Raw genomic sequence first — 14,404 nt, 5'->3', positions numbered from 1 at the left:
AGTTAGAAAAGTGTACTAAGTATAGTAAACATGGGCTTGTGGAATACACTGAATTTCATAGTAGTTTATTTCATTATAATAAAGCTTTCTTTGGCACATAGTCAACAAATTATAAAAAATCTTGCTTTCTTTTATGAAGTCACTAGATGTTTAGTATGAGAGGTTCTCTCTCTGACATGGAGATTATACCATGTGCAAACATAATGCTGCACAAATGGTAAGAGACTAATGAAACCTGCACATACCAGTGATAAGTATTTTATAACCAATGGAATTTTATATTTTAAAGTACTGGATACTATACAGTAGCATGATGACCTGTGTGATAGTAGAATTATGATAAATGAGAGAAAGGTATTGTGCTTTTTATGCACTCCACTGCATGCTCACCCACATGGGCACCAATGACACTGCCAAGGAAGACCCCAAGGTTAGCAAGAGTGATTAGAGGGCTCCAGAGGCAAGGGTGAGCAGCAGAGGAGTCTGGGTTCTATTCTCTATCCTGCTGGTGAAGAGGAAGGACTTGCCATTTAATATTTCATATGGAATGCATATTTCATGAGAACACAGGAATGTCTGAGATTTAGTGGGACCACTCACATGCCTGGTGTGCTGAGATGGATGGAAAAAAAGTCTTTCAGTCAGACAGGTGGAGGTGAAGAGAAAGGGGATTGCCACCAATGTGAAGGAGCAGCTTGAATGTGTGAAGCTCTTCTGTGGTATGTGCAGCAGTGTAGCTAAGAGCTTGCAGGTCAGGATCAGAGGAAAGGCCAGGAAGCATGACATTGTGGTGGGAGTGTGTTACAGACCCTCGGAATCTTGGTGAAGAAGTGGACAGCCTCCTTGTATATTAAAGGCTCTATTTCTTGCAGGGGATTTAAACCTCCCTGACACCTGACAAAAGGGTGGTACAGCTAGACACAGGCAATCTCAGAAAGTTCTGGAGGATGTCAAGCATAATTTCATGATACAGGTGCTGTAGGGGACAAGCAGAGGTGACGTTCTGCTGGACATTGCTACTCATGACCTCTGAGAAACTTGTTGAGGAGGTGATAATCAATGACAGGCTTGGCTGTAGTGACCATGAAATTGCAGAGCTCAAGATCCTGAGGGGAGTGATGAAGGCAAGCAACAGAACATAGAACTGGGAAGTATAAACTGGTGGGAAGGAGTATTGAAGGGCAGAAGAGCTCATGTGAATTAGCAGATCTTTAGGGACAGTCTTCTCCAAACAAAAGACTGATCCATTCCAGTGTTCACAAAAATGGATCAGGAGTACATCTTGGTTAAGCAAGGACCTGACTGGTGTCCAGTGTAACAAGAACATTTATAGAAGTGGAAGTGATGGCAGGCTGTGAAGGAGGAATTTAGAAACATTGCTTGGGTATGTAGGAATGGTGTTTATGTAGGTTTAGAAGGCTTACCTTACTTATGTAGGTAAGCCAAACGGTGGAAAAGAACAAAGTCAGTGATCTCCTGAATGATCTCCTGAGTAATCTCATATATACAGATCCATGGGACTAGAATGGATGCATCTGTTGAGCACTGAAATACTTGGCCGATGTCATAGTGAGGTCACTTTCAGATGTCCTTGAAAGGTCATGGAGATTAAGGGAGCTCCCTGATGACCAGGGAAAGGAAAATGCCACAATCATCTTCAGAAAGGGCAAAAATAACAACAGTGAACGAAGTGCAGGTCAGCCTCCCCTTCATTCCTGGAAAAAACATGGAGTGAGTCCTCTTGCGAACAATTTCTGGTCAAATGAAGGAGAAAGTGGTGAATGGAAATATCCAGTATAGATGTGCAACAGGTGTATTATGCTTTGGCCAAGTTTGGCCTTTTACAACTAAAAAGACCTAAGTCTGTGGGTGACTGGAGTACAGTAATAGGGGTCTTCAATCTTGATTTTAGCCAGACTTTCAACATGGTCTCCTGTGAATTCTATCAATGTTGGGACCTCACAGTTTAGATGGGTTGAACACCAAATTGATGAAAAGCTGTCTGAAAAGCTGGGTTCAAAGGATACTGGGAAATTATTTATAATCTGTCTGGAGGTCAGGTGAAGTGAAGTTCTTCTGGTGTCTATCCTGGGACTTAGCCTTTTTAATATATTTATCAGTAATATGGAGGAGGAGGAGGAGGAATGAACCCTCATCAAGTTTGTGCATGATACCAAACTCGCAGATGAAGTCAATGTACTTTATGGCAGGGCTGGCATTCAAGGAGACGTAGACAGGTTGGAGGAATGGGCTGACACAAATCTCATTAAATTCAGGAAGGATTTGTGCAAAGTTCTGCATTTCAGATGGTCAACAGTGTATTGAGCTGTGTCATAGCCAAGAGACTGAGGGAACTAATTATTCCTTTCTACTCAGCATTTGTTATATTGCATCTTGAGTGCTATGGCCAGGTTTGGGTTCGTCAGCACAAGAAAGAGATTGACAAACTGGAACAAGTCCAGTAGAGGTTGTCCAGACTGTTCGGAGACTGGAGCACCTGACCAATGAGGAAAGGCTGAGAGAGAGGTTTGTTCAGCCTCGTGAAGACAAGGCTCAGGGTGAATCCTATTGCTATCTTCAAGTTCCTAATGGGAGGAGACAGAGAAAATAGAGCCTTACCCATTCTTGAGGTGCATAGAGAAAGGATGAGAGGTAATTGAGGCAAGCAGCAACAGAAGAAATTCTAGATATAAGGTTGCCCAGAGAGACTGAAATATCTATCTTTGGAAATACTCAATTTGACTGAAAGCTGCTCTGAGCAACCTAATCTATGTTGGCCTTCTTTAGAGAGAGTGGTTGGGCCAGGTGACCTCCAGAGGTTCCTTCCCACCCAGGTCCAGACTGTTCAGCCTCACCCCTGTCCCTGGAAACATGATGGGACAGCTCACCCTGGAGGTCATCTCAAAGCATGTGGAGGAAAAGAAGGTCATCAGGAACAGTCAACATGGATTCCCCAAGGGGGAAATCATGCTTGACCAACCTGATAGCCTTCTGTGGAGGAATGATTGGCTGTGTAGATGAGAGGGGAACAGTGGATGTTGTCTACTTTGACCTCAGCAAGGCTTTTGACACTGTCTCCCATAACATCTTCATATGTAAACTCAGAAAGCGTGGACTAGGTGAGCAGACAGTGAGGCGGATTCAGAACTGGCTGAGTGGCAGTTTAGCTGGAGGCCTGTATCTCGCAGTGTTCCCCAGGGGTTAGTACTGGGCCCAGTCCTGTTCAAGTTATTCTTCGCTGCCCTGCATGCAGGGCCAGAGTGTGCCCTCAGCAGGTTTGCTGATGATACAGAACTGGGAGGAGTGGCTGATACACCAGAAGGCTGCACTGCCATTCAGTGAGACGTGAGCAAGTTGGAGAGTTGGGTGGAGAGGGAATTTAATGAAGCTCAACAAAGTCAAGTGTAGGGTCCTACACATAGGGAGGAACAACCCCATGCACCAGTGCAGGCTGGGGCTGACCTGCTGCGGGGCAGCTCTGTGGAGAAGGCCCTGGGAGTCTGGTGGAAAGCAAGGTGCCCATGATCCAGCACTGTGTCCTCATGGCCAAGAAGATCAATGGGATCCTGGGGTGCATCAGGAGAAACATCACCAGCAGATCGAGGGAGGGGATTCTCCCCCTCTGCTCTGCCCTGGTGAGGCCCCATCTGGAGTGCTGTGTCCAGTGCTGGGCTCCCCAGTTACAGAGAGACAGGGAACAGGAGAAGGTCCAGTGGAGGGCTACAGAGATGGTGATGGGGCTGGAGCATCTGCCTGGTGGGAAAGGCTGGGGCTGTTCAGCCTGGGGAAGAGAAGGATGGGAGAGGATCTTATCAATGCATGCAAATATCTTAGGGACGAATGCCAAGAGGACGGGGCCAGGCTCTTTTCAGTGGTGCCCAGCGACAGGACACGGGGAAACAAGCACAAACAACATAGGAAGTTCCTTTTGAATATGAGGGAGAACTTATTTACTTTCAGGGTGACACAGCACTGAAAGAGGCTGCCCAGAGAGTCTGGTGAGTCTCCTCTGGAGATATCCAAAACCTGCCTGGACATGACTGTGCAACCTGCTGTTTTTGAACTTGCTTTAGCAGGGGGTTGGACTAGATGATTTCCAGAGGTCTCTTCCAACCCCACCATTTTGTGATCTTGTGATTCTAAGATTGTGTTTGGACTACTTTAATTCTACCACAGAGCCAGTTGGTAGCTCAGGCCAGAAAACCTAGTTAATGTGTATTTAACATGGTCTACAACGCATCACTCTAGCACATGGAAAGTAACGGGCAGCACCCACTGGAACTGTGTGTTCTGCATCCCTATTTATCATTCTACATCTGAACTCCTAAGGACGGACTCAGGTGCTTAGCTTTAAACTCTTATCCTCCAGAATGGTGGCCTTGGCCAATATTTAGTTATATATGATACTTACAGTAAGGCAAGTTTAACTGGAGAATCCTATTTTAAGTAATATCCATGAATACAAGTGAACTGTTTTTGATAGTCCTAATGAACCTTAATATCCACTTCCCTCTCCCCATCCCCCCCAAGGATTATAGGGAAAAAAAACTGACTGTGTTTAAAATGAAAGCCTGTGCTTTGTGGTACAGACAGGACGTGGACATGTAATCTAAATACATGCTTCACTAACGAGGCTTTCCTCTGTTTAGGCTATGAAGTTTTCAGTTTAAGTCCTCCTGTGTTCTGGGCATGAAAGAGACAACTGCTAGAGGAATCAAAACTTTCAACACTTAACTTACTAGTAACAATCCTAATAGAAAGATCCTGAGACTCTCACTGTTAGGCTTACAGATGCAAACTCAACAGAATAAACTGAAGTTACTTTATTCTAATGTGACCTATCACAATTTCATGTCAGTGATAGTTGAAATTTTTCCCTGGGATCTTCCTAACTGACTACTTTTGCTTTTGAATTGTAATAATACAAGTTATGACTGTTTCACCATACAGGGAAATAACAATTGACCTCTTTGTGATGATGTCCATACTGCTATTAGTTGTACTTAACTGAACTGTTGCAGGTGGATAAACTCAAATTAGAAGAAATAACTGGAGAATGACAGAGCAAAACTACATATTAACGTTGTTGCAGGTGATTTAGGATACAGACTTTGAGACTGAGGGGTTTTTTTGCCCCATTCTTCAGTTTAAGATGCAAATCACTGTGTATTAGAAGCACTGATTGCAAATAAAATAAGATTTTTAACGTTGTGACTAATCTATGCTGTGGGAGTCTATATTGTGAGCATATCAGCATTGCTGTGCTGTCAGCAGTTGGCAGGCCTTCTTGTTTTGTTTAAGCAAGCAAATCTGGTTGTGAGATTGCTAGGATAATTTAGACAGGTGCCTATGAACTGGCTGTTCAGTGGGATGAAGTACATGTACTAATCCTGTTTTGATTGGACTGATGATAATGGGGCTAAAATATCTGCAGTGGCTGTTCAAAAGCAATTTGTTTAATAATAAATAGGATACTGGAACATTAATGGTATTGTATTACAACGCATGGTATTCCCACAACCCAGACATTCAGGAACTCTGGAATACTGTCAATAATTCTGCCCAGGGTGTTTTCTCTTACCTGGGAGTTTTTATGCTATAGTCAGTTTTGTTTTGTTTTTCCTTAAGTAGGTGGTTTTTCCAGGATCTTTGGAACAGGGTAACTTGCTATTTTAATGGTTTCTCAACCTGCATGTCCAAAGTGATGGTATAGAAAATCCTGTGTAGACAGAGAAGAGTAATATGTATTTGAATAGAAGAGTAATATGTATTTCTATAGAAAAGCAATGTACAGTGCTTTGCAAGGTACCTTTTTATCATCCTTTGCTGGTTTGTTTTGGTGACCAGTAAGTCAGATGAGACTGGAGTCATTATGATCTCAAAGAATGTTAGCTGTGCAGTCCTTAGCCAAACTTTGGTTGGCATGTAGATAAGAGCAGTTTTGATACAGAATTAGTACTTGCGAGAGAAGAAGACTTACTGTGTTTTTGTTTTAGAGCATACAGCCATTTAGTGCAGACCGTGTATACATTTGTTTCCACTCCTGGTTAAGTATTTTATATAGCCTGTACCAGCGAGCTGCCTAGTACACTTGCGCACCAGTGGCACATACAGGTGCACATACAAACGTGTAGTTTAAAGCATCATGTACTTTTAGCTTATGCACTTACATAGCTATAACATACCATATTTGAAATGATTACTTCCTAGGTGTTGCACCATATTTTTCCAGAAAACAGATTCATATTCTTTTGTTTCATCCTTTAAAAACTTAATCAGGTTTTTGTATTGGATGAATTCCATCCAGTATATTGATTAAACCTGATTTTGGTGTGTCCTCCCTGTTTAATCTCTGGTGCAGTGTGCTCACTTGCATTCTGAGATGGTGCGTAGGAGAGGACAGCAAGTATAGTTGTGCAACTGACTGCACTATGGTATTTTGTATTTCCCTTTCTTTTTATATATTTAAATATATGAAATTTATTGTTTTAACTGTCTGGGAAAAGCTATCATTCAAAGGCATTGCTCATTCTATACAGCAGATGGACTGAACTGTTGGATGCATCTTAGGAATGTCTCCTAAACTCAAAGTACCCTCCACAGTGTCTGTCTCTGAAATGGGGTAGGTAAACTTGATAGTGGCACAGTAACATTTAGCTAGGTATTTGTGCAAGTTAGAATATGAAATAATTAATGTCTAAAGTGTTATAAATATGTTTATGCAAATTCTAGCTCCCCTTTAACTTCACTTTCCTTTGTGGTACCAATCAGTACAGCCTCTGTTAATCATTGATGATTAACACACCTTCATCCTCCTTCACCTTTATCTGGGCATAATGCCTGGCATATTATTAAGATATAAGACTTTTCCCTCCCCTCCCATTTCGCCAGCTCATGCCAAGGTGTTACTGACCTCTTATTCCTTTCTTCTGATGATCTTAGGATTACTTCTCCAAGTTCTATGCACTAAATGGCTTTCTCCCCCCCACTTTAAAATGTACAAAGTACATCTATTCTAAGTAACCTACTGACCAGAAGATTGGATGTCTTCAGTGTTGTTAATCAGTAAATTAACATCAAGAACTCATTTTAGTGCTGAAGGTACACACTTAACTGAGATTCACTTGCCCTAGATCAGATTCAGCACTGGCAAAAGATGAACCAGCATCCTCGTGCTGCTTCTGCACACTCAGCTCTAACTTGGACTGGCTCCTTTGGAGATCTGATGCATGTACTTTGCATACCAAATGGGTCAGGCCCAGATGAAAGTACTGCATTACTGGTATAGCACAGTCCTCAGACTGAATGAAGTTACACCACTTCAGATATACTGTGCCTTTGTTTTGCAGGGATAATAATACCACACATGGACTTAATGTTGTAAATTATAAATGTCTGTGGATTGAGTTGATCTATTTTTGAATCAAACAGATACAATGAAAGTTCTACAAAACCTCAAGCCCTCAAAGGGTAGTTGGATTTGCCTCTGTTCATGATTATTTTTATATTACCTAGTATCTAAGGGAAGGCAACTTGCTTCTGTATCTCTGCCTCTAAATTTATACAGAGTTCTAATTTGCATGCACTTTTAAAAAGACTGTTTTATCTCTGAAGGATTTTAATCATATTTCTTAGTGCTAGTGATTAAGAAAATATTTTTTTTTTAGTAAGAGTGTTTAGCCTGACACCACTAAGCTGTTTCTTGCAAGTTAGATATTATGACTTTTCAGAAAAAGGCTGATGCATTTGGTAACTCTTCTTTCCTTGCTACAACAGAATTATATGCCTCAATAGTTTGTGAGTTCCATCAGTAACATCAAAATGAGAAAGTTGGTGTCACTTTTGGACAGACTGTGAAGTATATAGGGAGAAAGATGTGGAAATGATGTGATCTAGGGAAAACAGGCCTGCAGCCGGACTTCTGGGACAGGTAACTATTGATTTAATGCTTTTTCATAAGAAAAGGCAAATGTCACAGAACTCTGAAAATAGCCAGTTGCCATAAAAATCCCTAGGATACTTGAAATCATAATAATTTTAAGGTGACACTCTTGGCTCCAGTGAAGCAAACAGTGAACTTCCTACCAAAGGTAATTTCTCCTCCTGTGACTCCCATTTGGGATCAGCTTACTTCCTTAGGCATTATGTCTCTTTCCTCCTATATTCATCTCAGGACATGTTAACAGTGAAATAGAAACAGTGTATGTAGTTTTGATCAGCAAGCACTACCAAAGCTGCTATTTCCCCAGTTTAAATTGTTTTGTTGAGTGAATTTAATGTGTTTTGATCTCACTTGTTTTGTCTGCATCTATATCTGACATGTGCCATCTCTTTTTAAAAGTAAGATGACTTCCAGGTCTAGTCAAAAGCTCTAGTCACTCAGCTTTGAATAAAGAAACATAGGGGAGTTGTACAGAAAAATTTCATTTGGACAGTTTCTACGCAGCTAAAGGACAAGAATACCACCCTCCACAGAATATTTAAATACATGTGTATATTTAAGTGCATATGAATGCTTACATTGGTATGTATCACAAAAGAAAATGCTTTCACTGATTACATCCCTCTTTCCCTATCTTTGTTGTGCATTTGCCTCCTTTCATGCAGCAGCACTTTGCACATCTATTCATACCTAAGTACATTATGTTCACTAGTGCTAAATGAATAGGGATGTGTATTTGCCTCCCCCTAAACCCCTTAGCTGAAAATTGTATCTTTTCTTCACATGCCAAGTAAATCCACCTTTGTTCAAGTGTGACTGTGTTGTGTGTCACCTCTTCCACAGGCTTCTCTGATGTCTTTACATGAAACATCATGTGAATACACATCCACTTACACTCACGTAGTGCTACTCCATTTAAAGGATCTTTCCTCCGTGCTTTATGATGTTCTCTGCTGAGCTTTTCTTTTGATGTGTAACTTAAAGTCACTTGAGAGAAAAGCAGGAGGCCCCCAACTGCTACTAGTTTCATCATTTATTGTGAACCAGCACTGGACAAAATATCTCTGATTGTTACAATAACACAGTATTATAAATATTTGGATGGCACCCTTGTGTAGGTCATTTTGGGGGCTGATCTGCATACAGCTGTGTCTGGAGAAAAATAGCAATGGTGCTACAGAAGGAGACAAGCAAGAGCACCAAATGCTGTCACATCCCTGTAGCTAAAACAACTGGTATTTGTGAAGACCTAGTTGTTTAACAGACGCATTGGAATATTCAAAATAGAGCCATGATTTAGTAAGATCTCTATGAATGATTTGGGAAAAAAATGGCTGCTGATCAATGAGGCAGGAAGACTAGTGGCAAAGACCATAGAAATGCTGAGAATACTTAGTGGCCCTTTGCCACAGCTTTTATGTGTAACGTTTGTACTCTGGTCTCAGGTCCCTGAGCTGAGCATCAGAGTATGTGGGAGTAAAGCATGACCTGTATTAGAGTAAGACAGATTTAGAGAGCACTTAAAACCAGTTGGACATCCAGCAGCTCATGGCACTAGATGGGGTGGATGAAAGGATGCTGAGGGAGCTGGCTGATGCTGTTGCAAAGTCACTCTTGTCATTTTCAAAAGGTCATTGGGAAAGTTCCCTGATGACCAGAGAAAGGCAAGCACTTGCACCTGTCTTCAAGAAAGGGGATCCACAAGAGAACTACAAGGCAGATAGGCTAACATGGCTAGTACCTTTCCTGGGAATGTTACAGAACAAATCCTCCCTTGAAGCCACATCCAAGCAGATGAAGGGCAGGAAGGTTACTGGAAACAGCACGTGTTAGCGCCAGGCAAATCACACTCCATTGGGCTTTCAGCACAATCAACTGTAACATCCTTATAGCCAAATTAGTGAGACCTGTACTGTGCGTGAAAAATAGACGGAACTATCAGGCTCAGGTGGGTTGTGGTTAGTTGTTTCAAGTCCAGCTGGTGGCATGTTACTAGCTGTACCTTTCTGACTAATAATATTCAATGTCTCTGATAAAGATGCGAGCAAAGGCATGGAATACACCCTCGGCAAGTCTGCAGAGGATGCCAGCTTGAACAGTAGATTCTCTGGAAGGCAGGGCTGCTGCTTGCAGGGCCCCTGGTGTGCAGGAGGGTGGGCTGGCAGGAACCTGGTGGAGTTGAGCAAAGGCAAGTGCAGAGAGCCCTGTACCTGGGAAGGAGTAACTCCACACACCAGGGCAGGCTGGCCCCAAGGCAGCTCTGGTGGCTGAGGTGGTGACTGCGCTTCAGCAGGATGCTGCGTGATGAGGAATACCAGCAGCAGGCTGGCCTGGGCTACCTCAAGCATAGCCAGCTCGCGAAAGGCAGCGATTCTTCTCCATATATTCAGCAGCGGCGAGCCTGCCTTAGGGGTCCTGTGGCCAGTCGTGGGGCTCACCAGTCCTGGAACCACACTGGCATACTGGACCCAGTCATCGTGAGGGCGGTCAGATCCCGGCACAGGTGCCCAGAGAGGCTGGGAAATCTCCACCCGCAGAGACAGTGAAGACTCAGCCGCCAACGGCCCCGAGCACCCTGCCCCCGCTGGCTCTGCTGGGGGGGGGGGGGGGGGGGGGCTGTCACTCGGTGGGTGCCCTCGCGACACACCTTCCAGCCCCCCCTTACTCCCGTTCCGGGCGAGCCGGTCTCCGTCTTATTCCGGCTGCCTGCGAGCACAGCGTGCCGTGCCGGGGGCCCGAGAGCGGGCGGCGGCGGCAGCACCCCCTGGGCGGTGGCCACCCCGCTCCCGCGCGGCGCCTTTAAAGGCCGGGGCGCGGGGCGGGGCGGTGGCGCGCGGGTGGGGGGCGCCCGGAGCATGCGCGTTGCGGCGCGGCGGGGAGCGGCGCGGGGGGCGGCCGGCGGCGCCGCACTCGGCCAGCAGCCGCGGCGGCAGGCAGCAAGCCCGGCCCCGGCGGCGGCCGCGGAGCCCTGAGCGCCCGCTGGGGAGCGGCGCTGCGCGCCGGCCAGCCGCGCCCCCGCCCGGTGTGCCCCCGAGAGCGGCGGCGGCGAGCGGGGAGCGGCGGCGGCCATGGGCAACGAGGCGAGCCTGGAGGGAGGCGAGGGGCTGGGCGCCTTCCCCGAAGGGGCGGCGGCGGCCGGGGATGGCGGCGGCTCCGCGGCCCCCTTGCAGCGCCTGGTCCCGGCTGGGGTGGAGGCAGACCTGAGCCAGCTGAGCGAGGAGGAGAGGAGGCAGATCGCCGCTGTCATGTCAAGGGCGCAGGGGCTGCCCAGAGGGAACCTCGCCGGCGCGGAGCCGCCTCCCATGCAAAGGCATGCACGGAAAATCTCCCTTCTCCCGCTCCTCCCTTCCCCCTTCTCCGTCTCCTTGCGGTGGGGCGGGGGGCGAGGCGCAGTACGAGCATCGGGAGCGGGCGTTGCATTTTGCTGGCTGAGGGAGGGAAGGGGGCGGCTGCACGAGTGGGGGCACCGGGACGGAGCCGGCACTCACCGGCGGTCCCCGCTCCGGTGGTTTCTAATAATAACGACGGTCCTCGGTGCCGGTGGGCTGCGCCCTCTCCCCTTCCCTCGCTTTCGCACCGAGCCGGAGCACGGGCAGTTTCTGTGCCGAGGAAGGGGGAAGATTTGCAGGCAACGTTTGGGTTTTCTGTATGTGTGCGTGTGTTTTACGGGGCTGGAGTGCCCCACAGCTCAGACAGTAGCCAGGGAAGCTCTCCCCGGGGCTGATGGGGTCTCTAAGCTTCTCTTTCTGGAGAGAGAGAGATTCTTGTTGAATCTTTCAGAGCTTTTGGGGCATAATGTATTTGCTAGCCGTTACTCTGCCAATTCTTAGCCTTTACAACTACCATTTGGCTTAATTAAATATTCATGCATTGAGGAGGGCTCTTTCAGTCTATCTCCCCCCATTCTCCCCCCCATCAATTTTCTTCTCAATTTTTTTCTTCTTTCCTTTTGTATTGAAAGGGGAAAGAGGCAAAATAAATTGATTGCCACGGGTTTCGGTTTTCCGGAGGGTGATGGCTTTACCTCCTTGCGCATCTGCTAGGGCTAGGGTGATTTCCTCCCCTCCCGTTGCCCTGCCCCTTGGTAAATGCCCTGCCCGACGTGCAACAAGCCCGTTCCTCCGCGCCCGGTGCCGGCCCTGCCCCTGTCCGTGGTGCTGAACCGCCGCCGTGCCCTGCCCGCCGCCCGGGGCCGGCGGCTCCGTTGCTCTCTCTCGTCTCCGGGGCCGGGTGTGTTTGTCTTGAAGGAGGATGCTGAAAGGAGCCTCCTCGACCGACTGCTCAGCATGGCTCTTGTGTATTGATCTCGCCCTAGATAAATGCATATTGAGTTTATATAATATCAGGTTTATATAAGTGAATTCTGGAAGAAGAGAAGCGAGGAGGGTGGGACCAGATTCATCCTTGGGCAAACTACTGAAGTCATTGGGATTATACCCAAGATGATGGTCTCCATTTTTTTTTTTTTAACTGGAAATCCAATCTGCCAATATTGCCTTGCATAATTATTAAGCAGGAATTAACACTGTATGTAAAATATAATTTTCCATTCAGTTCAGGGCTCTACACAGCTTCTGTAGATGTTAATGGAAAAAGAAAAGATATTGGTTAGTTCTGTGAAACTAAACTCAAAATTCCCTTTTGTATAACAGTCTATGAGCAAAGACACAAAGACTTTGAAAGTTTATTGTTTCATGCTAATGTTCCAGTAAAAAGTAAGATAAATATTCTTCTAGGATTTTAGACGAGGCTAAACTCATTGCAGTGTGAATATTTCTGCATTTATAAATGGCTGCTTTCCTACAAACATGATACCAGAAACTAGTTTGATCTTGTTAGCATACCATACTTTCACTCTCCATTTGAACTAAAGGCACTCTGTATTTTTGAATTACAGCCTTTTAACTTTTAGTCAAAATTGACATTTTAAGATTCAGTGCAATACTCTATCAACTAGCTTCTCTTGTGGGGTTGGAACAGTTTCTATCGTAGCATCTTTGTGCCTGTCACCCCAATAATGAGGTTACTACTTACCTCTGCACTTATTTTGTGGCTTTACTTTCTCTCTTTGCTATTGAAATCTACCAAGAATGATGGAAATAATTATTAAGAACATGATCCAAACCCTGGGAGTAAGAATTTTCTAAGGACTAAGGATCAGCCTCTTTCAGACTTCAATTTAAGTAAAGAACTAGCCTGCTGAGACTCAGATTCCTCAGCTTCAATCTTTTCTTTTTTAGTTTAGGTGTGGCTAAAGAACTCAGATGTAGAAAATACCTCTTAACTGATGTTCTACAACTGTTGTTCTCAACAGCGCTTTTTTTTTTCCTTTTTCTTTTTTTCTTAGTGTGGTTATGCCGCTCCAAATGTTAAGTGACTGAAGTAGTGACCAAAAGAGGAATTCTGGCTTCCAGCTTATATAGCCTTGCGTTATGACAGTGTTTCCTATTGCATTGCCTGTTAGTTTTTTTCATGTCGTTAACTGGATTTTTCCATTGTAACATGAGCTGTTATCCAGTCTTACCCATGAGGCTAATAATTATGTCTTATTCGAAATGCATTCATACCCCTCCCAAAGTAGTCCAAGTCTTAAAGTGTACAAATTTCTCATGATTGATGATCTCCTGAAGTACCAATTTTTGCAACTACAGACTTTTTAATAGTAAGTACCAGGAAACATAGTTGCACCTCTACCACCATAAAACACATGCTGTAGCTTCTAGGACTTCTGTAGTCTTTGAGCTTTTAAGTCTTCAAAAATGCAATAGATAAATAGATGCAATTAATAATTATGCATTTTAATATAAGCACTTAGACCTAGAGCACCTGAAGTGAACTGCCTAAATCAAATGTAACTTTTGATTTATTTATTTTTTTTTCTTTGACTGGAATCTAGAGAATAAAACGTTCACAGTTTGGGATGCTTAGCACCTATGGAAATCATTCTATTCTACTTTAACTACCTGTTTTCAGAAAACTCCTGGTTAGGAAGTGTAGCTGAAATGCACACAGTTGATCTGTAAGCAAGTTCCAGTCATTCTAGCTTCACTGAATGACTTTGTAACTGTGTCACTGTCCACTTGCTGAGGAATTGTTAATTGTTCCACATCATCTGAAAGTATTATGTGACCAAAATGAATATATGAACTGTCTAATGTGGCTGGGTGTTTTGGTTGGTTGGTTTGTGGGTTTTTGGTTTTTCGTTTTTTTTTTTTGGGTGGGGGTGTGTGAGTTCATTAAGTTGTTCACAACAGACATAAACAGAAAGAAATTTTCTGCATTTTGAGAGGAAATGTAAGAAGTCTTATCAAGTGTTACACTTCTAAAGTATGTTTATGATGTATTTTCCAGAAGAAATACGTACTTTTCTTAATCCCATCACTCTTAAAACAAATTAAAATAATTAGCCACTAGGGGTATGCGTAAGTTTATACATATCTTGTCCATAGATCTGAAAAGATC

General features: G+C 44.5%; 1 protein-coding gene across 4 annotated transcripts in view; it reads left to right on the top strand.

Moving 5' to 3' along the window:
- Positions 1-14,404, top strand: part of PCLO (piccolo presynaptic cytomatrix protein) — a 402,891-nt gene that overhangs the window by 8,725 nt on the left and 379,762 nt on the right. The window contains exon 1 of one of the 4 annotated variants that reach the window (XM_055712583.1): positions 10,844-11,252. The exons of the other annotated variants lie outside the window; for them this stretch is intronic. Coding sequence (XP_055568558.1) covers positions 11,011-11,252 — 242 coding nt within the window. The 5' untranslated portion in view covers positions 10,844-11,010. Of the gene's footprint in view, positions 1-10,843; positions 11,253-14,404 lie in introns of those variants that run through there. 4 annotated transcript variants of the gene reach the window in all.

This window comes from Falco cherrug, chromosome 5 (assembly GCF_023634085.1).
Source record: "Falco cherrug isolate bFalChe1 chromosome 5, bFalChe1.pri, whole genome shotgun sequence".
Taxonomy (NCBI): Eukaryota; Metazoa; Chordata; class Aves; order Falconiformes; family Falconidae; genus Falco; species Falco cherrug.
The sequence above is the reverse complement of the archived record's forward strand: the minus strand, read 5'-3'. Positions and strand labels throughout refer to the sequence as shown.